General features: G+C 48.1%; 1 protein-coding gene across 1 annotated transcript in view; it reads left to right on the forward strand.

Moving 5' to 3' along the window:
* The first annotated feature begins 10,013 nt into the window (after nt 1-10,013).
* SORL1 (sortilin related receptor 1) overlaps nt 10,014-24,961 on the forward strand; it is a 158,164-nt gene continuing 143,216 nt past the window's right edge. Inside the window, exon 1 of the mRNA XM_046637979.1 lies at nt 10,014-10,768. Within this exon, the coding sequence (XP_046493935.1) occupies nt 10,493-10,768 (276 nt within the window). The 5' untranslated portion in view covers nt 10,014-10,492. The remainder of the gene's footprint in view (nt 10,769-24,961) is intronic.

Here is a 24,961-nt window from a genome sequence, read left to right on the forward strand (position 1 = left end):
AGGGCACCAAAGAAGTGAGGTGTACAGAGTGGTTATATACCCTCAAACAGGACGTTTCACCTATGATTGAAATGTCCCTCCCACTATAGTCACAAGATTGCCCTGTTGGCACAGCGCTTGATGGACACAGCAGGTAGTGGGTCTGCTCTCTCGGAGGGGTAGCAGGAGGCAAGTCTATTGTCTCAAACTGGGTGGTCACAGGTGAGCACAGCAATCAGTTTCTAGCCTAAGGAAAGATGCTTAATCCTTAAGGAAATGCCAATGTTGGGAGGGGGAGGGAAGTTGCACCTTTATCTCAAGGGCCTTTGTTCTTGCCATAGGGAATGTCTAAAGCAGATATACAATTCGTGCTCAATGGCCACAGTCAGGCCCTTTTGGAAAAAATAGCAAAGTCAGGGCGAATTAGGTTTACACCAAATGGCTTCCTCATATACTCCAACATATCCTATTGCTTGCCATTTCTATTTGTCAATATATACATGGGAGTTGCTCAGGCAAGCTGAGCAACTCGTCAAAATGGCTGAAACCACCACAGCTGAAATATCATATCCAAGATTGCCCTGTTGGCACAGCGCTTGATGGACACAGCAGGTAGTGGGTCTGCTCTCTCGGAGGGGGTAGCAGGAGGCAAGTCTATTGTTCTCTGAAGAGAAAGGAGGACGTTGGGGGTGGGGGAGTCAGTTACAGGAGGTTACCAGACAAGCACAATAAACAAATGCAAATTTAAGTCCTTGCCTTCCCCACTGATTAAGGGTTTCTAGAGATAAAGTCAAAGAGACACATCTTGGGGTGGCCAATTCCAGGCCCCCACAAGGGCAAATAACTGCCCTAGGGTGCTGCCCAGATTCATACGGTAATATTCACTGCCCAGGCTGAAGAATCTTAAGTAAATTACAGGCACGAACATTCCTGCTGAAGGAGAATCCACTGTTCTAAAGGAGAACCACACTCCTCGTGTGTTTCACTTTATATCACATACTCCGCTGCAACACACTACACTTCTGACACCAGATATGTGGGTTTTCCACACACTGAGCAAATCCGTGACACCAGCTGGGTGCCCTACAATTTAACTCAGTTCTGGAACTATCCCTCTGGAGATGGCATCAGATCCCCTAGGTCAGGGGTTCAGACTGGTCCCTCTCCACTTCAGATGCCAGGATCAAGTCCCGGGTGTCACCTGTGCTCTGACCCACCGGCTATATATCGGCTGTTCCCACAATCCCTTCCTCAGGTTTGATTAATTTACTACACAAATTTGTTTATTACAAAAAGGATATAACTCAGGAACAGCCAGATGGAAGAGATGCACAGGGCAAGGTATGGGGAAAGGTACAGAGCTGCCACACCTTCTCTGGGTGTACCTGCATCTCTGCATTTTCACCGCTTTCGAAGCTGCCCAAACCCCAACCTTTTGGGTTTTTATGGAGGCTTCATTACACAGCCATGACTGATTACCTCATTGGCCACTGGTGATTGACTTAACCTCCAGCCTCTGCCCTTCCCAGAGGTTAGGGGGTGGGACTGAAAATTCCAACCCTCTAATCTTGGTTGCTTACCCTGCAACCAGACCTCATCCTTACTTACCTAGGGGCTTTCCAAAAGTCACCTCATTAACATAAACTCTGGTGTGGTTGAAAGGGGCTTGTTATGAATAACAAAAGACACCTTTATTGTTCCTATCTCTTAGGAAATTCCAAGTGTTTTAGGAGCTCTGTGCTAGAAATGGGATGAAGACCAAATATACATTTACTATAAATCACAATACTTTACATCGCACTCCTGCACCATGGATGCTGGAAGCTTTTCCTTATCCATAGTTGCTATATTGTCTGTAGTTGACTTTTAATACTTTAATATAGGGGCTGGCCTGGTGGGGTAGTGATTAAATTTGCACGCTCTGCTTTGGAGGCCCAGGGTTTCACTGGTTCAGATCCTGAGCGCGGACCTACACACCACACATCATGCCATGCTGTGGTGGCATCCCACACAGAAGAACTAGCACTTAGAACTGGGATATATAACTATGTCCTGGGGCTTTAGGGAGGAAAAAGAAAACCTTAATATAAACAGTGTCGTGTACCTGTGTAGATACTGACTTGAATCCATGCTGGGGGCATCCAGTTAATTTGAAAGGTCTTAGTCAGGAATCTGTGTGCTCCGTGTGCCTAGCGTTTGAAGCACTTTGCTCAGGAATCCATTGCAGAGGTGGCTCACTCCACCAAAAACGTGCAACATCATTGTCTAAATCTGAATCAAATGATGCAGGAATTAGCATAAAGGATATTGGAAATAACTTTTCATTGGTGAAATCAGTGCTGCTTAGCAATCGTGGTTGGCTGGGCTGGGTTTGCACAGACAAGCTCTAAGAATCCAGCAGACAGCGGGCTGACTCCTCCTCCAAGGCTGCTCAAGGGGTGGCGTTCATCTGGTCTTTTGTCCCTCTGCTTAGTGGGAAACTGTGGGCCTGATTTGACTAGGAGTTTGGTGGATCCCTGGCCTCAGGACACTGCTACATCTTCTAGGGGTCCAGGTTTTCCTGCAAGGGGCTTGGGGGTGACACCAAGAAAGGCCGAGAGTAGGGCTGTCTGGAGTCGCCAGGTCCAGGCTGTGGGACTGCCTCTCTGTTGTTTGCTGAGAAATGTGTGTGTGTGTAGCAGAATGAGATGCAAGACTTGCTTTTATAGCAACATGTCACCCAGTAGTGAGGTTGAAGGGTCACATACAAACCTGAATAGGAACTGACAATTGACGAATGGCTAAATTGATTTAGCAACAATATCTCACCTGAACTTTCCACAAAAACCATAGGTATCATTTAGTGGACAAGTTTTATGTGCCAGGGTTTGTTCTAAATCCTGAGCATGTATAATCTCATTTAATCCTTTGAACCTGCAGAGGCAGGCAATGCATTTACAGGTGAAGAAAATTAGGCATGGGGCAGATGCCTGAGATGATCCAGCTGGTTGGCAGCAGAGCTGGGCTATAAACCCAGGTCACTCGCTCGGGAATGTCAGGCCTCTAGTCGCTCCACACTGTTCCCAGGTGCAGGTTAAGCCCATATCAACCTCTTGTTCTGTTTTAGGTGATTAAATGATCTTGGCAAGATTAAATCCTGAGGAGGAAAAGGGATGGAGGGTCGAATCTGACTTTAGTGGGCAGGAAAGAGCAAGGATGCAGCGCGTGCCCCCCTGCTGGGAGACAAACAGGGCAGATGGGGGAGCAGGAACCACACACCGTGCTTGGCAGACTGTGAAGTATTCCATGGCGTCATTATCACAGAATAGCAGGCTTTGAGAATTAAGAATAGTCTTAATTTGCACTTCGTTGGGTTTTTCATTTACATAATGTTAGAATGCAAAGAAAATTCATACACAAAATCCACTGCTAATTTAGCATTGAAATTCTTGTTTAAATAAACCCTGAAAGGAAAAGGATTTTTCACTTAGCCCTCAGTTTAGGTGGTTGGGCAGTTTTCTGACTCTGGCGCTGTGTCAAACCCCAAATGAGAACGTATTTGCCTCTGAGTAGATCTGTTGGTATGATCCAAACCCTAATCACCGTTTCAATAATTTATTCGGTGTTGGAGGATTTAATATAATTTGTTTAAGGGCTCTGAGAAAACGTATCCTTGATGCAGGGCCTCATTAAAAGCGCTGGCAGTTTTGAGTCTGGTGGGAATGATCATTTTAACAGGTGTTAATTCAGCCGATGACACCATGTAAAATTTCCAGCGTGATGGGTTTAGGGAGAAGCATGATCCGTGGTGCCCTGTAAAAGGGCCCAGGCACGATAAACATACTCTGGGTGTTGGAGCAGGAGAGGGACAAAAGGGGCAATTTGGAGCATGTGTTTTGTTTTTGGGTGAAATGGCTGACTCCTGAAGAAGTGCTTTCGGGCCCCCCTGGGGCTGCACAGTCCGGCAAATCACCCTCCATCACAGTACTGATACGAATTAGATGAGGCTCTCCATTCCAGGTTCCCCCTCTCCACATCTTGCCCTTTGCCTTCCCCGCCTCCTGCTCTGGGCACCACCCTACCTATTTGCTCCCACACCCTACCTCGCTGCCACCCTCCTACCTTGGAGCCTTTCCTCATTCTCCTGACACAGAAAACACCTTCCTGCTCCTCCTGGACACAGAAATTTCAGCCTCTCTCCTTCCATCTCCCCTCCTCCCTGGTACACGCACTTGAAACCACTGCTCGAAAGATCTTGTTCTGCAGAAAGGTTTCCCCAGTTCACCTTCCCCGAACCCATTGATCATCATTTTTTTCCCCCAAAACAGACCTCTTTCTGTTGTTAAAAGATAAACTGGGGCATATTACAAATTTTAAGAGTTTATTTGAGCGAAAATTGATTCGAATGGGGCAGCACCAAACTTGAAATGGTTAGGAGCGCTCCCCAGACAGGAGCCAGGGAGAGACTTATATAGAGAAGGTATGGAAGCAAAGAAAGGAAACTATTTGATTGGCTACCGCTTAAAGCCTAGTTGGCTATTTGTGATTGACTGTCCTTAGGTTTGGATTTCTTAACCTTGGGGCAGAGACACACGTAGATTTGGGTTTGTTTAAGTAGGCCGCCACTGCCTTAGAGCCACTTCAATCTAATCGCCTTCTTGTCTAATTAACACTACGTTCACATATTTCTGCTATTTTTGTTTATCCGTCTTCACTTTCTTCAAGTTCCTTGCGGGTCGTGGCTGGATGCTTTACAGACACCCTATTATCCCTATCATCAGGCAGTCGGTTAAGACTAGGTCATACATAAAAGGACATTGCAACAGAACGACTCTCTTCTTGGCTAGGCTGACTGACCTGGTGCTGCCATGACCCTCAGCCTTCTTTCTAGCATCCTTTGGCCAGGCCTCTAGGATGGGAAATTCAGTCTCCCAAGAGCAGTGATTCAAAATCGATCTTCCTTATAGAACCAACTGCCAATGGGTGTGAGTAACGGGGGTGGGGTAATTCCACCCCCTAGCTGTTCCTTTCAGCCCAACAGGATATAATCTATTAAGTGCAAGACAGGAGAATAGATCCATAGATTTAATCATAATTTAGAAAAGAAGCTAAGTACCAAGATAAAGGAAGGCAGAACCTCATCGACATCTCAAGAGAGGCATAAATCAAGGTTGCAGGGCTTGGAGGGGGGGTAGGGGGGAAAATGGGCAGAATCAAGAAGTGACCTTTTAGTTGAAGAGTTAACAATGGCCAGAGGGGGGAGGATTTTTATGTTCGTTTTTCCTGGGGGCAGGAAAATGGAAGGAGGGTTTCTGGGGATTCTGGATTTGGCCCAGAGAGAGGTGGGCCCAAAAGCCAGCATGGGCATCTACTACCCTGTCTTGCTGGCTGCAAGAGTGCTTCGGGCATCTGTTGAACTAAAGTGAGTCTTGCCCCAGCTGCCTGACAGTGCTTCCCGTCACTCCACTGCTCAAAGCCGTGCTCACTCAGTTATTGTATTGCAAAGACTCCAGGGGAAGGGTACATAGCCTTTGACACGTAATTATTCAGGGGTTTTCAAAGAATCTCTAGTTTTAGTTCCTCCCATTCACTCCAAACTCAGGAGGGAGAGTCCTATTCTTCTGTATTCACACGGAAGGAGATCATTTCCTAGCGACCCTCCGCAAGCCATTATCTCACATCAGGAGGTTTTATCCTTGCGTCTACATAACAACAGACGTTTCTAGGTTTTTGCTTCACACACTTTGTGAGAAAGGTCTAAATACTTTCTTGTTACAGAAGTTCAAGTTGATTTTCTGAGAGATCATGGCGGGACACCCAGGGTCAGCAGTGCAACCAAGACTCGCGGGCAGCCTCTAAAACCTGTGCTTCTTCACAGATTTTAACCCAAATCCTTCATTTGAAAATTTGAAACCAAATCCCTCATTAAATTGATCTTCTAGAAAAGGACAGAAAACAGGATTGGATTTGTGAGTTTTGTAACATTCTTCCCCACTTGAGCATCACACCTTGGCTAGGCGCCCGGGGCAACAGTGGGGTTGAGGCTGAGGACCTGGACAACTCAGTCTCTCCTTCCTGGTCTGGTTCACACTGCCCCACCCCACACAGGACTCAAACACCAGCTCTTCTCTCTTCCTAAGGGAGGTAGCAGATGTGGTAGAAAAAGTCAGAGAAGGGGCCGGCCTGGTGGCCTAGTGGTTAAGTTCACGAATTCCGCTTTCGTGGCCTAGGGTTCGCAGGTTTGGATCCTGGGCGTGGACCTGCACACTGCTCATCAAGGCACACTATGGTGGCATCCCACATACAAAATAGAGAAAGAGTTGCACGGATGTTAGCTCAGGGACAATCTTCCTCAAGCAAAAAGAGGAAGATTGGCAAGAGATGTTAGTTCAGGGCCAATCTTTGTCACTAGAAAAATAAAAAGAGAACCTGGGTTTGAATCTAAACTCTTACACTTACAAACTGCACGACTTTGGGCAAGTCACGTAATCTTCCTATCTGAGCCTTAATTCTCAAACTCTGTAAAATGGGGGTGTCAATAATGCCTGCTTTGGCCCACTTCGAAGGGTTGCTGTGAGATGAAATCTGACAGACACTGCTGTTAGAATGCTATGCAAATATAAATCATTGCTATGCAAAAGTAAGTTACTACTATTTCTAGAACCTCCTCTTTGAATTTAATTTATTCAAGAGTGAGAATATAAGTTACTTGTTCTATGTTCCGGGTACATCTGTATTTAAACCTCATCAGTGATCCTAGACTTTGCCTTAACTAAGGAATTTTTGGCAACAGCAAGAGAAAGAGTTATTTCTTTGGGGGAGGGGGGGTATTCCTGTCCTACCCTGGTTGGTGAGGTCAATGGTAGTTACTTGGCTAAAGTGATGTGGAAGAGGGAATAAAGTTCACCGCCAAGTGCTGGAGGGCCCCTTTTCTGAATTTCAGTGACTTAGAGGTCTGGTTGTGACTCAGAGAGGCAGCTTTGGGAGAAAGAAGTGGAGGGCATAGAGCAGTAAGGAAAGTTCTGAGATTCAACTACACTGGCCCCTTAACCACGCCCCAGCCCTCACCACAGGGCAAAAGGAGGGGTCACCCCTCCCCTTCATTCATATACACACGTCCTATAAAAATCACGGAGCACCCACCATGGCCAGGGTTATGCTGGGCACTAGGAACATGGCTGAGCAAGACAAACTTGGTGTTGCCCTCCGCTGCTTGCAGTTTAAGCGGAAGATGGAGTGAAGTAATGTGACCAGAGAGGAAGTATCAAAGACTGCAGGGGTCTTAGAGTCTTAGAGGGAGGGGGTGCAACCTAGGCTAGGCGCAGAGGGAGGCCTCTGGGAACCTGAAGGATGAATAGGAGTTGCCAGGCCAGATGCTGGGGGGAGGGTGAGCAGAAACACCCCGGCATTTAGGAAGGCCACGAGGGGAGAGAGAGGAGAACAGAAAGAAGTCCAGCCAGGTTTTGGGATATTTTTTTCCCTTCTCTTCATGGCTGTCCTTTAAATGTGACTCCACCTGACTAAAAACGTGGGATGCTGTGACCTCTGGGTGGTTTTTCCCTAGCCTCATCTCCAGCCCTAGCTCAGGATGGCCTGGGATGGGCAGAAGGACAGGGGGAGGTGGTTTAAAGTCTGACCACAGGCTCAAGATGTTTGTAGACACAGCTGTGAGTCCAGTATGAAATTCCTATGCATGTTGACTTTCCTCGTGATGTTGGGGCACATCAAGAGCCAGGCCACGCAAGTTGGGGTAGAGGGAGAGGAGGGTCCTGCCTTCTCTCTGTCTACATTCCCACCCCAACGCAGATGTTACTTTGGAGGCATGGAGGAAGTGGTGGCTTGTTTACAACCCAGATCGGGCTTTGAAGCTGGGAGGAACACCCCGCTCAATTGCACAATTCAGCTCCAACCCCTCTCCTGGGCGGCCTGGCCTGTGGCTGCTCCCATCTCATGCCCAGGTGGAGGGGTCCTAAAGGGGGTGGGGAATGATCAGGGCTGCAAGGTCTCTTTTCATTTCACATATGAAGAAACCAATCCCCAGAGAGGCGAGACGACCAGGACAAAAATCGCACAGTAACTTGGTTGCAAAGCCAGGACCAGAATCCATGTCTCCAATGCCACCTGCATACGCAACTCCTATCTGGAGCCTTCACGATTTGCACAGTTATTTCATTTTACATATATTATCTGGTACTCTCAGTAGTCCTTTGTGATTGGTAGGGATTAAGATCCTTATGTTGCAGAGGAGAAACTAAAGCTTGGAGAGGTTATTTGGCCAAGTCCCCAGAGTAAATGTGGACCTTCTGACTCAAAATTCAGCATGCTTTCCACTGTGCCCTGTGGTTAGGAGGCACACACGGTCTCATGGTTTGCTGATTATCCACCTGGGAACGGCTTGGCACGTAGATAATGATTACAAAGGAGGGCTTTCAAGGAATAAATGAACTATGTTTGAGCATTCTTGCCAGTTCTCCAGCATCAAGTTGCAAATCAAAATCAAAATCAGCGAGTGGCTGGCCCTGCTCTAGGAAGGCTTCCCCGCAGACTGCCATCCGAACCTCAGGCCAGCGGTCTGTGTGGGAAAAGCAGCTCCCTGTCTTTAAATCTACACTTAGGGTGCACGTATCTCTGTTATCTGCTGGGACTCTGACACTTGCTCTTGTAGAGAAGGTTCTCATTAAATACGTGTTGGAAAAAACAATAATTGAACCATCTACAAGGTGTTCTGACTTGAGGCATGTGCCTCTCATTTTCCTTTGGGGATTAAATGGCGCTGGAGGCGTCTCTGCTGCCGGTCTCCGGAGGCCACAGGGTGGTCCACTCCCGGTATGATGATACTGACAAGACGGTGCTGGTCTAGGTGGACAGTGGCGGCTGGCAGCGGTTTGGTGGCTTTCCCAGAGGATAAGTGATTTGCTTGGTGGGGAGACCTGGGTGGTTCTGTGATTATGCTGGGATGGACAGAAAGACTGCAGGAGATCTGACTGCGGGAGGAAGTGGGGGTGGAAGGAGGTGGGGACTGCAGAACCTGAGGCCAGTCTCCAGCAAGTCTTGGTATGGGGTGGGGGAGGGTGGTAGAATGTCGGATTTAGGGAGGTGAGGCAAGGCTGTCCCTCCTTTGGCAGGCTGTCACCCATGGTGCTGGGTAGGGGAAGGGGGCTATGTGAGCTAACCGGAAAGTACTAGAGACAGCAGGGGTAGGAATCAAGCTACTGTGGTTTGGTGAGGACGTGGAGCATTTTGGGGGCCCTGAACTGGCCACCCCCTCCTCCCTCTAAACCAAGGGCTTGTATGCGGGGGTAGACGTAGTCTCCTTCAGCCCTGCTCCCTGTCTTTAGTCTTACCAGAAACCAGGATCTGAGTCCAGAGCGCAGTGAAACACAAAACGAAACAGAGGAGGCACGGTGGATAGGCCTTGACTGCTCCCACAAACCTGCAAAAAAAGATTTACCTTGGGTGTGCCTCAGCAGTTCCAACTGCAGAGGTTTTATCTCCTTGTGTTTCAAAGAGAGACTGGATCTCCAAGCTGAATTTAGGGTTAAAGTGTGTCCTCCCCACTCTTTGGGTGTCTGTCCTAGTGGCAAGCCTTATATCCCTGGGGTAGAGTACTTGCAGCAGTGTTGGCTGCGGGCTGAAGGGATTGGTATATATGCCCATTTTCCGGCTGTGGTAGGGTGGCTCAGTGCTTGGTCACCCTGGAGGGGTCACCAGCAAGCCACTGTGCTGCCGGCCCTGTGTCAGGCACAGGTATTCATATGTGCAAGCAACCACTGTATAGCTGTTTAATTGTCCAGGCGTGGCAAGTCCCCGGTCAACTGTACCCTTGCTTTTACTGCCTCCGTGCAGGGTGTATATTTACTGTGCTTGGGGCAAGGGCAGTTTAGCTCGATCAAGGGTAGTTTTTGGCTGTGGCCACTTCAAATGCGTTCCGGTGCCCGGAGTAGTTGAAACTCTGTGAGTTTCACAACGGGGAAGGGTTCATCTGGACTCTAATTTGCACTCTGCTCTCTTGGGCTCTCGGCTCTCACTGGGAGCTGGGGATGCAGCAGGAGGCGGGGACGGTCGTCATGTGGCGGGACAGGGGGCCGTGGAGTCAGGCAAGGAGCCTGGCCACGGTTTAGGATGACCTCCACACGACCCGGCAGGGCAGGTAACTAAGTCCAGCGAAAACGAGCAAGCCGCACGTAACTCTCGATTGCCCCAGGGCGGCCGACGAGGTGTCCCGCGGGCGCTCGCTGCCTTGACTTCCCCATCCCCAAGTGGGGGAGGGGCCGGAGTCGCCGCCGAGGCGGCCGAGCGGAGAAAGTGCGCGAAGGCGACGCGGCTGCGAACCTCACACGTGACGGCGCCGCGCCGAGCCGAGCGGGACCCGGTGGCGGCGGTGGCGGCGGGCGCAGCGGGGCGGCCCGGAGCGGCGCGGGCGGCCTGGAGTCCCGGGAGCGGCGCGCGCGGCCCCGGCCCGGCCGCTCTCTCAGCCTCGCGCTGCACATTCTCTCCTGGCGGCGGCGCCACCTGCAGTAGCGTTCGCCCGAACATGGCGACACGGAGCAGCAGGAGGGAGTCGCGACTCCCCTTCCTATTCGCCCTGGTCGCGCTGCTGCCGCCCGGGGCTCTCTGCGAGGTGTGGACGCAGACCCTGCACGGCGGCCGCGCGCCCCTGCCCCAGGACCAGGGCTTCCTCGTGGTGCGCGGCGACCCGCGCGAGCTGCGGCTGTGGGCGCGCGAGGCTGCCCGCGGGGCGGACGAGAAGCCGCTCCGGAGGCGCCGGAGCGCTGCCCTGCAGCCGGAGCCCATCAAGGTGTATGGACAGGTGAGCAGTTTGCAACCCGCCTTCCCCCTGCGCCTTCCTCTCCCTGCGCTTCCTCACCCCCGCATCCATCCTTTGCAGTCGCCTCCCAGGTGCAGGCACCACTGGGGACTTCCCGGCTTGCATTTGTTTTTTCCCCCTCACATGAGTACAACCGTCAGCACTTGAATTGCATTGATCTTTCCTTCTTCCTGTCGATTTTAGCAAACGTGTTCCAGGTAACTCGTGGGGTGCAGTGCCTGTTTCCCCGGGATCTGTGCACTCTGGTGTAGTTTCCGGCAGGTATAGGAGGGGTGCAGCTTCATTTTACATATGGATACAAAACGGATTTTCTTTAGTGTATCATCAGTTGGCAGTAGGGGCGAGCGCCCTGCGGTTGCAGTACACTTACACAGAACAGTGAGAGGAGGGGGTTTCCACACTTAGCATTTTTAACCACAATTAAGGTGGGCAAACCTGGAAGCTTGCCTGTCTTGGTATAGCCAAAGCAAGAGGGGAGTGTGTGTATGTAAGGGCTGAATTTTTTTTGGGGGGGGGGGGGTGGTGAGGTTCTATCCTTTCCTCCCTCCCCTTCAGGATATTGACATTATGTTGGACAGGAGTATCCCTTATGCCACTTGGATATGAAAGACTCCAAGAATTTGGTGGGCATTATTATTCAATAAGTGATTTATTTCTACCCAGGCAATAGGTTTATTATCTCATAAGTAATGTGAATTTCACTTTTATGGCCAGACTTACTGCTAGGAATTGCAAGCCGAGTTTGTAGGTTAGTATCAGCTTTGGCAAAATTAATTTGACCATGTTATTGCCTCACAAGACTCCCAGTCCGGCGGTTAAGATTGACATCAGCACAACCAGCAGGTTGGTGGGGGAGAGAAAGGGGGACCACTGGAGGTGGTAAATTGCACCATTTTTAGAGTCAAAATGCTCCCTTTTAAAGTAGAAATTAAAAGATTAGTCTGGGTTCTGCCTCTCTTCCCTATTTTTCTTTTAGCCGTTTCTTCAGGAAATATATAGAGTTAAATTTTCAACCCTGGGAGCCGGGAAGAACCTTATAAACCATCTTATGCTGCTGTGTCATTTTGTTGATGAAGAAACCAAAGCTGGGAAAGGTGAAGTGACCAGCCCAAGGTCACACGGGACAGGGTTGCCTGCTCTTTAGTTTTTGTCTGCATTGTCTCAGTGACCTTTGGGGATCAAATAGTTGCCCTGGCTTTATACAATGCTTCTTAAATACTTCATTTTAACGCCTATGAAATATATATATATATAAATTATAAGTATTATATAGATATATAAAGGGGGAAAGGATAGTGGCGAGAAGCTGGCAGCATTTGGCGCCCATCCGCTGTCAGCCCCTGGGCAAGAGCGTGTGCCAGTGGGCATGGAACTGCTGGTGAGCATGGGCTGCTGGAGCCTGCATACTCTCTTCCCTTGCAGTCCAGATCCTTGTCCCCCACCCCCACACTACCCCATCCCATCAGAAACTTCTTTTTTGTATTGTTGAAAAGAAGTCGGCAGGTCCTCGCTCTCATCAGGGATGCCAGCATCCCGATGGAGGGGGAGGGAGCAGAAGAAGCTCTCTTGTTCACTGAGTCTTCAAGTCAGCCCCGCTCTGCTGTGGGCTTGAATCAGCTCTCTGGGGTCTGGAGGTGGGGAGGGATGGGAGACAGTCCCTTCCAGAGCTCAGGTCCCCCACAGCTGTAGTTTGGGCTGAGGGAACAGCTTCTTGGTCTCAAAAATAGGCATACAGGTGCTATATCTTCCTTGGGTTTGGTTTGTGAAAGACCCTGGGGATTTGGGGCAAGATAAAGATGAACTGCGTTCTCACTGGGAGTGACTCCGAAACCCTCAGCTTTTTTATTGTGAGCCAGCCAGATTGAGTTTGATTCAGATGAAGGATGGAGAACCAGCAGTCAGACTCAATGAGGAATTCCTACCCACCCTTCCAAGGGTGAAGACACAGGGCAGTATTTTTTCTTCTCCGAGGCTGCCTCCCTAGCCATTGTTCTCTGTTGCCCTGAGGTTATTAAAAGTAGGATTAACTTGAATCTTTAAGGATTTGAGTTAGATAGAAGGAAGAACTTCCTGGTACTGGGTTTTCTGCTACAAGCACTATCAGAAGTAGACCCTTCAGACCACAGGCACAGGAATCAGTGACTGAAGGGGCTTGGCGCGCCCCTCCTGGTGCTCCGGAGGAACTCACATCTATTTGGAATGACCTTTCTAGCAAGGGTGACCATTTACCTCTGCTTTCCCTGGGACCGACCTGGTTTATAAATCGTCCCTGCTGGTTAGGAAAAGCACTGCTTTCACTCTCAAAAGTGTCAGGATGTGGCGTATAAATTGTGGCCCTTCTATGCCTAGCCCTAAGCCAAGCTCCAGTTTATACACCAGCCCCCTGCCCTTTAACTTTTAAACCTAAGGAATTGCAGTGTTTTTCCATAGTATCGCTTGAGTTGAGTGTGGTTTTATATAGGCTTGGGGGTGCAGATGGGGGCAGGGAATTTTTCATCCCTGCTTTTAGAAAACGGTTTAAGGAGACGTTAAAGCAGATGCAAATACAGGCATGTAAATGTGCCGGACGGGACAACCACAACTCTACAGTGAGGTGTTAGTGGGTTGTATGATCTTGGGGGGCATGGGAGATGGCGCGATAAAGGGTCAGTGGGCTCAGACACTCTGCAGCTTCTTGCCCTCTGACCTTTGAGTGGGGTTAAGAGGATGCCTAGCAGCACAGATTAAGGCTGGAAGCAGATGCTGCCTGATTGAGGTAGCCCTAGGGGTGATGCTAAGGCCATGTGTCAGAGATGGAGCTTCAGGGTGAGGAGCAAGGAGAGCCTTTGCAGGGAGGTACCTGCATCTGAGAGAGAGCCCTGTGCTGGAGTCAAAGTGGGTTCTTTTTGTCTGGCTCTGCTAACCTATGGGGTAAACTCGGCTTAGTAGTTTTGGTCGTGTTCATCCTCGTGTTGTCCAGGGTGGGAGACTAGTTTCTGCCATGATTATTTAGAGGCATCTTTGTAATAATGAAATACAGTAGTAGTGGTGAAAACAGTTTGCTATCAGATATTAGAACTTTTCTGCCCAAGTTCAGAGTTCAGAAGTTGAGCCCCTTTAAAAAGGGCCAAGTCCAGGAAGGGGGATTCCATAATTCTTGCCACACTGAATTTCTTCCTGATTTTATGTCACCTCCCTGCCTCTGTGCCGTCATGCTTGCTTTTTCCTCTGCTTGAAATGGCCTTCCCCCGCTCCTGTCTTTGCCTGTGAAACTCCTATTCCATTCGTTAGCATCTAAGGAAGACCCCCTGGCATTCCCCGGCTCCAGTGGGCAGAGTTCTCTGGAGCTGGGTTCCAGCACTTAACGTCTTGTGTTGGAACTGCTTGTTTCACTGTCTCATCTCCCTGTTTGCTCCTTGAGGGGATGTGTCAAGTCTTTCTCTTCTCTGTGTCCCTGGCTCTTGGGAGCCCCTTAGAGAATATTTGTGGACCGACTGCCCACCTGGAAGAAGAGAGGCCAGGGGGTAGGAAGCACATCCAAGTGGTAGAAAAGGTATTCAGAGCCCACAAATGGCGAGTGAAAATGAGTTGGCCCACTTGGGGGTGAGGATGCGGCTGGCAGAGCCCAGATTTTCCTGTGCTGTCCTGGGGTTATTTTTAAAGAAAAGCTGGGATTCTGTTGTGCAGAATCCTCCCTTTTAGGGCCATGATGGTATTGCTAATGGTATTGTTTTGGGGAAAAATCCTTTGGAATGGAAGATAGAGCCTAACAGGATTTACAGGTTTATTTTCCTTCCAATGAGCTCTCTCTTCATAATTCCTGCTTTTTAGAGGCCAGGGAGTATTCAGTGTCCTGATTTGAGACCGAAAATAAAGTGTCAGTTACAGCACAAGGCCCTGGGACAAAGAGCCTCCTTTGGGCATGGAATTCTGTTTAGCTTTAGATCTCTTTGGAGTAAGTTCTCGCATGATACACTTGCTTGGGAAAGAATTGGCTGGTTGATTCTGAAGTTAGGATGTTTGACCTGTATGCTTCCAAAATATGAGAAGGCCAAGCGTTTGCTGTTTTTCAAGTTGGCTTCTACGGAGGTGAAGAGTTGCTTGGCTTGTTGGGTTGGCTCGATAAGGGATGTGACCTTGGAAAACTTCCTGGTTCCACTTGGCATCTCTTGTTGTGTGCATTCTTTGCCCGGTCTCTGGTCACTAGTTCCTTATAGCTTGCATGTCTTGGGGCATGGTGGGTGGAGGCTTTGAGAGGTGGAAGGAATGGGGCGAAAGGGGATATGGAGAGGATTGAGGAGATGGAGAAGTAAAGGGATGAAGTGAAAAGCCATCCAGTTTGTTTATTTAGCCTTCAGTAGGTAATACATGCTTACAAAACAAAATTCGTACAAAAGAATACGTAGCGAGAAGTGAATTTCCCTCCCTCTTGTGGCTCCCATTCACTTAGTGCCCCTTCCCAGTTGGCAACCACTGTCATCAGTTTTTCCTGTGTCCTTCAAGAAACATTCTATGCGTATATAACATATATGTACATAAAATTTGAAACTTGAAATATCGGTGGTTTCTGTTATCCCTAGCCCCTGATATCATGAGTAATGAGATTAACTCTAGCTCCAAAATATATTTATAGCATTATAACTGTCAATAGGAAGGGAGTCACCTAAGTGTCATAGTATGAAATAGATTGTTACTTTTTTCTTCAGGCCAAGTGAAAGAAAACTCATTTTCATTCCACTTTGAGGGTTCCTGCGGGCCAGGAGAGCAACATTATGTAGCCCTCTCGTAACTTGAAAAGATGCTAGGGAGCACTTCCCTCGAGATGTAGAGCCCAGATTTGTGAGAATGTCAGAATGTAGAGATTATGGATCTTGGTTTTAACTCATGTTGTTTTCGAGAATGTTTTCTTTATACTCTGTAAAATGAAGTTAATGGTATGCTTAATAAATTGCTTTGAGACCTGGGATCCGGGAGAAAGATGCTAACAGCAACTAACATCCCAAAGCAAAAGACAGATGTTGCAGGAACATTGCATTGTCGTGTTTTGGTCTGTTCCTCTTTAGAGATGACAGCCATCTTTGTATTGTCATTGTTTAATCCCAGGGCCAGAGATATATAGAGCCATCCTTTTTCTGTCCACTGTAATGGACAGACACAGGAGCATTCTAATAATCTGGAGAGCAAGTAATCTAAAAAATAACTTAATTGTCTCTGCTATGTAATTATTTAGTCTCTCTTTTTTAAAGCATCAGTTTACCTTCCTAATTAAATTTTGCTTAAGTGAATATTAAAATGTTTGCATTCTTTGAGCATCTGATATGTGAAATGGCTGGCATAAATGTCCTCAGGGAAAGCCAGTGTGGAGTTTAGAATTTTTGACAATAATTCAGATGCAGATAATTGATAGTTGGCTGCATAGAAATATATTAAAGCTGAGGTATTACATTAACTTTTCCTCCATTTTTTAAGATTTGGTTGTGATGGAAAGTAAAGGAGAGCTCAGTGCATTTTGGGTTTGAATATTCGTTGATTAGTATTTTTCTAGAAGTGGTCTGGGCTGCAGGGGTAAGGCGTTGTCTTTGTTAAGCACAGAACGTTCCTGTGCATTCTCTAGGTACGCCAGAATCCATTGGCACGTGGCATATTCAGTCCAGCCACGTAGATGCAAAAATCAATTTCCCTCCGTTTAAAATGAGCCGCAGTTAATTTCGACCTAATTTATTGGTTTATCGACCTGTGAACCTTGGGCCTTCGAAGAAGTGGCATAGGCAGCCTCCTAGCATTGAAGTGGCTGATGGTGCTATAAATCAGAGAAGGCAGGGTGGGTTGCTGATCAGGATCAAGATTTGGGATTCATCCTATGATATTATGAGACCCTCATTTTTTATTGCAACGTGAGGAATGCTTTGTGCATTTTGGGGTGGTTTCCGTAAAAATAGGACTTTGTAACAATCACGACTACTACAGTAGCGAGTTAAAAATAATTACCAAATTCTGTTATCCGCTGGCTAATTGTTAGTAATAATGGTCACAGTCATGATCGTATCACTGCTACTAGTCAAGAGCCGGAAGATCTGATCTTCCCGGCTTCATGACAGATCTAATATAGCGCCGTTTGATAAATCTTTCTGCGATGATGAAAATATTCTATATCCGTGCTGTCCAGTGTGTCCACCAGCCATATATGGCAGTTGAAATGTGGCTGGTATGACTGAAGAAGTTATTTTCTTTCATTTAATTTTGATCAATTTAAATTTAAGTTTAAATGGCCACATGTGGCCCTTGGCTACTGTATTAAATGACTTTGACAGGATGTGGGAGGCCTCCTTTTCCCAGTGGTCAACAACCTCTGCTTCACTCGGGAGATAAGCTGTGGTTACAGCCAAGGCGTGCATTTGTTCCCACCACAAATGGAGGAGGGAAAGCAAGAATTGCGGGTGGTAGTCTGAACCCCAGGTTTTGGCGGTTGCTGATTGCCAAATTGAGTATTGGGAGACGGCGACCTTTCTCTTCTAGGTAGGAATGCATCAGGGAGCCGTGGAGGGTGCCGTGGGTGCAGTGGTTATCTCAGGGGATGTCTCTGCACTGTTGCCTCCTTCTGTCAGTGACTTGGGTGACGAAGGCTGACCTCTGTGCCTTCACTTCTGATGTGGCCTCCCACAAACAGCCCACTTGTACCGGGCTTTGCCGAGGGGTTGTGCAGACCCTGCACGTCTGTTTAGCAGTGAAAGATGTAAACAGTGCCTTAACAGTGGGGCCATCTCACCACCCCTGCCCTCCGCTTCCTGTGTTCTTGTTGACTTACCTCCATGTGGCTGGGTCTGTCTTTCATCCCTGCAACCCTGCAGGCTGGCATGAAGACAAACAGTACAGGCGTGTGGTCTTCATCACTGCATATAACCCCCCCTTCCCAGCTGGCCCTTTAACTTAGCATGCCATTGCTGTTGCTGCCGCTGCAGGCTCTTGGCTTGGAAAATCGGGACCTTCATGATGATTTATCTCCACTCCCCTGAATTAGATTAAAAACACAGCTACGGATTCTCAGAAAGGCAGGCTGATGTGATTACGTCCCAGATCTGAGTGGCAGACGAGGGCAATAAAAGATGTACGTATATTAGACGCATTTTGTGCCATGTTGGGGCTGATGTGCTGTTTATTATCTCCTTCCCCTTTTTTTGTTTTTAAATGAGGAAGGTAACTAATATGGCTTCTATTATTTAGAAAAGAGACTAGCCTGTTGAGTAGAAACCCTCTTCCCTCATACAGCTGCGATTGAAGGGGATCTAGGGGGAAGATGGCTAGAGTGATTCGTACGTGAAATAAACATGGGTTTGAGCCAATGAGTGGGTCCTGAATCGAATGGGTCCTGAATTGGGATTTCGATGTCATAGTTGGTACTGGGGTGAGATCTGTCCTACTTGGATGGGCTAGAGAGGTGAATAGTGTCTTGATGAAATGTTTTAACTCTTAGGAAACCTCTTTGCCCAGAAGAAATTGGGAAAAGCTAGGATGACCTGATTGAGCTTGGAGGGCCTGGGTTAAAAGCTACCTTGGAAGACAGGCTAGTTTAGGGGCTGTCCCTGGGGAGACGCAAGTGGGTGCTTATGAGAGGAGCCATATGTGGGGTTTGGGACCCGGATAAAGGACCCTGTTTCTCTCTCAGCCATGGGGAGACTTTCCAAACAGGTCCCTGTGGGTCTGCCTAGGGACATGGGGAGAACGACTAGCACTGGCCTGCCCAAAGATGTCAGCAGAGGAACCTGCTGATGGCAGGTAGTGGGGATGGAGCAGAGATGGTTGAGTGGTCCATGAAACTGGGAGTGTGTTGGAAGAGACTTGAATATTTTAAACCTATACTCAATTAATTGAGTGACATGAGACTGTGTACCTATTCCTTACCTCATCTGTGTATATTTAGGTCCCTGAAGTTTTCTTACTGAGTACAGTCATTTGTCACTTAACAATGGGGACACATGAGAAATGCATCATGAAGCGATTTCATCATTGTGCGAACATCGTAGAGTATACTTACGTAGACCTAAATGGTATAGCCTCCTACATACCTAGGCAATATGGTGCTAATCTTATGGCACCATCGTTGTATATGTGGTCCATCGTTGACCGAAACGTCGTTATGCGGTGCATGACTATAGTTTAAAAAATAAATCCTGCAGTTAACTGTGCATGTGGTTTGCTGAATTCGGCAAGGTGTGCTGCTGCTGGTGGTGATGGAGGGTGACTGCAGAAACAGGGCCTTGAATCTTTAGAGGAGAAGAATTAAGGAGTGGATGTGGAGAGTTGGAAAGAGGCGCAAGGGTCATCAACTCAGAGTTGGGGGAGTTAAGCAGAGGGGTGACCGGGGGCCTCCGCTGGGCGCCTTGCCCTCCTGGGAGCTGAGAGGGCATCTCATGTGCCTGAGAAATCGGCTCTGCTGTTGTGTGTGAGGTGCTCTTTCCTCTCTGTTCCCTTCCCTCACAGTGTGGTAAAGATGCCACTGATAAGGTAAGGTCCTGAGGCTTTCTGTTCTGGGATGTAATGTTTAAATCCTTTCCCTTTGGGGCAAGGAGAGTGCTAGGAATCTGATTACCAATGTGCTGGGGCCTTGGGAACCGGCGCTTGTGTTTCCCGGGTTTCTGAGCTCGGCCATGGAATGCAGGGCAGGCGACCTGCGTCCGTACTTGGCCATGAGTTCTGAGCTTGCTTCAGGCCTGCAGGGTTTCATCATTTTTACATGTGTCATTGTTTGCTCTTAGGCCTCAAAGTCCCAACTCTGGTGATGCTTGTGTTATTTTTTTATATGGAGCCATTTTGTGAAGAATGGTTTATTTTGGTATAAAGAATATACCAGTAACAAAAGGAAATAATATATTAGCATTTTGAAGTTTATGAAATATATTCATCGACAGCATCTCATCTGATTCTTATAATAGTTGTGTAAGATCGGGAAGATAATTATGATTATTCTCCTTTCACAGATGAGTATCTTGAGGTTCAGAAAGGCGAAGTGACCTACCCAAAGTTATGCAGCTAGTGAGTCGTGGAGACCAAGACTCAACCCCAAGCCCCTGACTGGTCTCATTTACTCTGGCGTATTTGCCTCTTGTAAATGTTCCACTGAAACCTTGCTTTCGGCCGCAGTCCACAACGTTTTTGCTATGAACTCTTTTTCCCCCCTTTACAACCTAGAGAGCTCATATAATTCTGCCCTCTCCTTGGCTCTCCTGGCTACACGAATTTCCTTTTAACTTTTCAGCTGTGACAAGTCCCAGGTCCGTCCCTTTCCTGGCGTTTGCCCCTCCCCTGGATCTCTTTCCATCCCCTTTTCCCTCCTTCCTCCGTCTTCATCCTTCTGGGACCTCCTGTAGCTCATGTCTTCAGCGCAGCCATGCTCTTTCCCCAACACGAAGTTATGCACCTCCCCCCCATTTAACAGCTGTAAGTTAACCATTATTCGGGGAATTAATTGTTTAATGTTTGTTTCCCCTACTAATTTAAGAACCAGGAGGCAGGACCTGGAAGTCTGCTGTTTTCCTAACACGTAGCTTGGCATCTGGTATATAGTAAGTGCTCAGTAAATATTTATTGAATGAATGAAGTGGGGGGCTATTCATGGTGAAGCTGCAGAGCCAAAAAGGAGCGTCGGGGAGAGTGGGTGGTCTGGAACCATCCTAAAGAGCTCTTAGAAATGGCTTTGGGTTCATGGGTGAATCCTCATGTAGGGCTAGTCCTGGCTCAGGTGCTCAGCAGCCAGTTAACACCAGTGAGGGGCCTTGCTGTGCTCTCTCTGCCTGTGGGCTCTGCCAAAAAGCAGCGTGTGGAATGCCGCCTCTGAGTCTTCATGTGGGCTTAACCTCATCTGCAGAATGTGGAAGTTGGTTTAAATGTTCTCCAAGGTTCCTTCTGGCCCTGATATTTTCTTCTTTTTCTTACTTACCAACTGGTAAATTAAAATGTGATTATTTTCGGGGCCGGCCCTGTGGCCGAGTGGTTAAGTTCGTGCGCTCTGCTGCAGCGACCCAGTGTTTCTCCAGTTTGAATCCTGGGCGCGGACATGGCACTGCTCATCAAGCCATGCTGAGGTGGCGTCCCACATGCCACAATAGAAGGACACACAACTAAGAAAATATACAACTAAGTACTGGGGGGCTTTGGGGAGAAAAAGGAAAAAATAAAATCTTTAAAAAAAAAAAGAGGTGATTATTTTCATGACAAAGAGATTTTTTTAATAGGTTCTTTTTAATAGGGAGCCCTCTTGGGACAGTGAAGCATGTCTTTTGCTAAATGACAAAGTGAGGTTCGCTAGGAGGGAGTGGCACAGAGGGGTCAATGGTGGATAGATTCTACTTGACAAAGCTCAATCAGAAATAAAGATAAGGGGGCCAGCCCTGTGGCTGAACTTAGCTGAGTGGTTAACTTAGCACACGCCGCTTTGATGGCCCAGGGTTTCTCCAGTTTGGATCCTGGGCACAGACCTAGCACTGCTCATCAGGCCATGCTGAAGTGGCGTTCCACATAGCGGAGCCGGAAGGACCTGCAACTAGAATATGCAACTATGTACTGGGGGGCAGTGGGGAGAAGAAGAAAAGACAAAAGGAAGATTGGCAGCAGATGTTAGCTGAGGGCCAATCTTTTTTTAAAAAAGAAAAGAAATAAAGATAAGTCTCACTGAACTGTTATTGTAAGTCAGAGAAAAGATGATTATCGCTCTTTCTGTAAAGAGAAAGGAAAATGTGTATATCCATCTGTCTTCTACAGAGCTCATGACTCCAGTTAAGGAGATTGTAGTGAAATGCTGTGTCTTTTGGTCCAAGGTCATTTCCCTTTTGTGTTCTCATCTGTAAAATGGGCAGTCTGAATTTATCAGCAAAGTAGTCAGTGAGTTCTGTGGGTGAAGCATCGTGAGCAAACACAAAGTCAAATGAGTGAGCTGAGACTCCACGAGCAGGGGCTCTCTGCAGGGAGCTCTTAAACTAGATTTCAGCTCTCCTTGTGAGGGGGGAGTCCAGGGAGCATAATGAGTTTACTAAATATAGTGAGGACACAGTCTGGAACGGGGACACGGAGGGGCGATTTGCATACCTAGCATTTAGGTCGTGCAAACGGATGGTTTGAGAAAACCTTGTTATTCTTGGACCTCTCTGTCCGTCTCTGGTTTCCTTGGGCCCGTCCTTTAGTTCACGGGATTTAGCAGTGCCTCTGTCCTGGCAGTTGAAGGACAGGATATTTGTTTTATTCTTCACTGTAGAATTTTAAAAATGCTGTCTTTGTATTTCACTGCTAGTGAGCCCGAGAAATGAACCAGATTGCCTTATTTGTCCTCCTTGTACTGTGTTCTGGAGAGAAGCTGTGTAGGAGAGATGAGGACGACAGGCTGTAGGTGTCGAGGACATCCTGATCTCTGAACAGTTTGAAAGAGGTGATGGCAGAAGAAATGAATGGAGACGATACGTGACTCATTCTGTTAAGGGCCCCCATCCTCCTGAGTAAGCCTCAGTGACTGCACAGATTTTGGTGGTTTTATTGTAAATTTCTTATTGCCGTCAGACTTGCAACACTTGTTTCCCCCAGAAATGCTCTGTATACTCTTGACAGGTAAGAAATGAATAAAGAGCCTCAAAGGGTACCTGGCACCTGGTAGGCCTCAGTGCAAACTTACTCGGTCAGTGAATGCAGGAGCAATCAGTACCTTCATTCAACAAGCAATTTCTTGGTCCGTCCTTCTATTGATAACAAACCAGGGCTTGGAGCTTGGGCAGCCGCAGATTCTTCCCCTCGCCCTGAATAATGAGGCAAATCGTATAACCTCTTTTGAACGCCAGGGCAAGCTGGGGGGCTGAGAGTCAATGTGGGATGATGTAGGGGGGGTGGTGGCGAGTGTTGTGAGCTGGGAGTAGACGCTTGCCTGGAGCACATGGCCATTTCTCCAGCCAGGGACCGGGGCCAGGGACTGGGGACCCGGAGGCCTGGGGGGATGCTGCGGCTCTGCAGATGCTGCTGACAGCTCTTGAAGGATTGCTTTGGCCAGAGACCCACTCCTCAGCCTGGCTCCTCTGACTCATTCTAGCTGCATGTTTTGGTAGCATGAAGGATGGAGATGAGATGAAAGAAGCACTGAAGAGTGGGAGCTCTTGGAGCAGCACCTGAGAAGTATGGTTCTTTACACGTCATAGAGGCTTTGTTTTTAATGGAGATGAAATTCACATAACATGAAATTAACCATTTGAAAGTGAACAATTCAGTGGCATTTAGTAATTTACAATGTTGTGCAACTCCTACCTCTATCTAGTTCCAAACCATTTTCACACTCCAGAATAAACCCTCTTACCCATGAAACAGTTACTCCCTACTCCCCCCTCCCCTAGCTCCTGGCAACCACCAATCTCTGTTTCTATGGATTTACCTGTTCTGGATATTGCATATAAATGGAATCATGCAATATGTGACCTTTTGTGTCTGGCTTCTTTTACATAGCATAGTGTTTTTGAACTTTCTCCTATATATCTATATATATCAGTAGATACACACTGGCGTATAGCAGTTATATCTAGTATATATCTATGTATATAGATATATACTGGCATATATCAGTATATACAGTATAATATATATATAGGTAGGTAGATAGATAAGTACTGGCATGTATCAGGCATATATCAGGAGATCATAGAGTTTTAACAGCTACCCAGAATACCCAAAGACAAACCCCCCGCAAAGAGTGAGTCTTCTAGCCGCTATTATGTCCTGGATTCTGCCAGGAGGAAGGGGAGTGGACTCGAGTCATCGTTCCCCAAATAAGCTGCATTAGAGACACTGGGGGTGCAATCTTTTAAAAGTGCTGATTCCTGGGCTCCAGTCAGCGGGATTCTGAATCAATGGGTCTGGAGAGGGGCCTTTCTAGTGATTCTGACCATTAGCCGGGTTTGGGACCCCTGAACCCGGGACCTCTTGGGGTGGTTATCTTGACTCTTAACGACCTTCCTGTGAGCCCAGCAGAGCCCGGAGTACCCCTGAGACGCTGTTGTTTATGATGCGGTTTCTGTGGGCAAAGGTCTCCGTGGCATGGGATTTTTCTCTTTTTGCCTTCTGAGGGGAGGCGTTTGGCCCCTCCCTGCTGCTTTGATAGCTCCAATTAATTGTGTCTCATTTGTCAAGCTCCAGCTACGTCCTGTGATCGAGAGATGGGAGAGGGAAGGTTGTTCACACCCCGGGGTGGTGGTTATAACTGACTGCACATCAAGGTTATGTTCCTGGAAAAGCCACCCTTGCAGCCCCTCCCAACCCAGCGGCTTCTGGGTCTGTGTGCCCGCTCCTGTCCACAGCTGTTTGTGGCACTTGAGTGAGCAAGGCTGTTAAGAGTGATCTGGAAACCTGCAGCTGAGGGCTGGTGAGGGGGAAGGCTGGGGGTCAGGCCAGGGGATGGAAAAGGAACCAAGCAAAACGGAAACCACCCATTAAGTGAGGAGACCTAGCTGAGGGACCTGCCAGTGTTCTTGATTGCTAGGGGCTGGCCTGGGCCTCTGGTTTCCTAGTCACTTTCCATGGAGAGCAAGCTTTGACGTCTTCCTCTTTTCCCAGGAGAGGGTGAGGTGGGGGGTGGAGATGAAGACAGAGGGGAGATGGAGAGGAGGAAGGTGAGGCCAGAGAGCAGAATGACGTCTTTGCGTTAATAAAATTGCCAGCCTGCCTGCTGGCTCCACCATCCTCTCAGTGGTGTGTGGATTCCTGTGGCTGACTCTAGGCTGGTGCTTTGGGGGGATGGGCACCTGGGCTGCCTTGGGGATCAGCGGTGACTCAGCCACTGCCGGCGCTCCCCAGGGAGTTACTCCCATGACCAGGATGTGCCCAAGCTGACATCTGGCCAAGCGAAGGAGCTCAACTGTTTGCATGAGTTGCCTAGTGGCCCTCTGACAAACCATTTCTTGCCAGGGATTTTTTTTCCTCCACCCTGGGCTGCCCTTTTCCAGTCGGCTGCTGTTAGGAATAAAAGGGACATCTAATAAAGTAAAAAAGTCTCTCTGTCTCTTTTTTGAAAGGTGTTTCACCAAGCTTCCCTTCTCGGCTTCCTGTGTGAAAAAGCCCTTGGATGTTCGGAGGCTCGTCCTTCATTTTGCTCTCACCCCGTCACCTCTCTTAGGATTGGTTGAGGGGCCTCATAAATCTCCTGTCCTCTGAGTGGAGAGACTTCAGCAGGCTGTG

The sequence above is a fragment of the Equus quagga genome, chromosome 14 (assembly GCF_021613505.1).
Source record: "Equus quagga isolate Etosha38 chromosome 14, UCLA_HA_Equagga_1.0, whole genome shotgun sequence".
Lineage (NCBI taxonomy): Eukaryota > Metazoa > Chordata > Mammalia > Perissodactyla > Equidae > Equus > Equus quagga.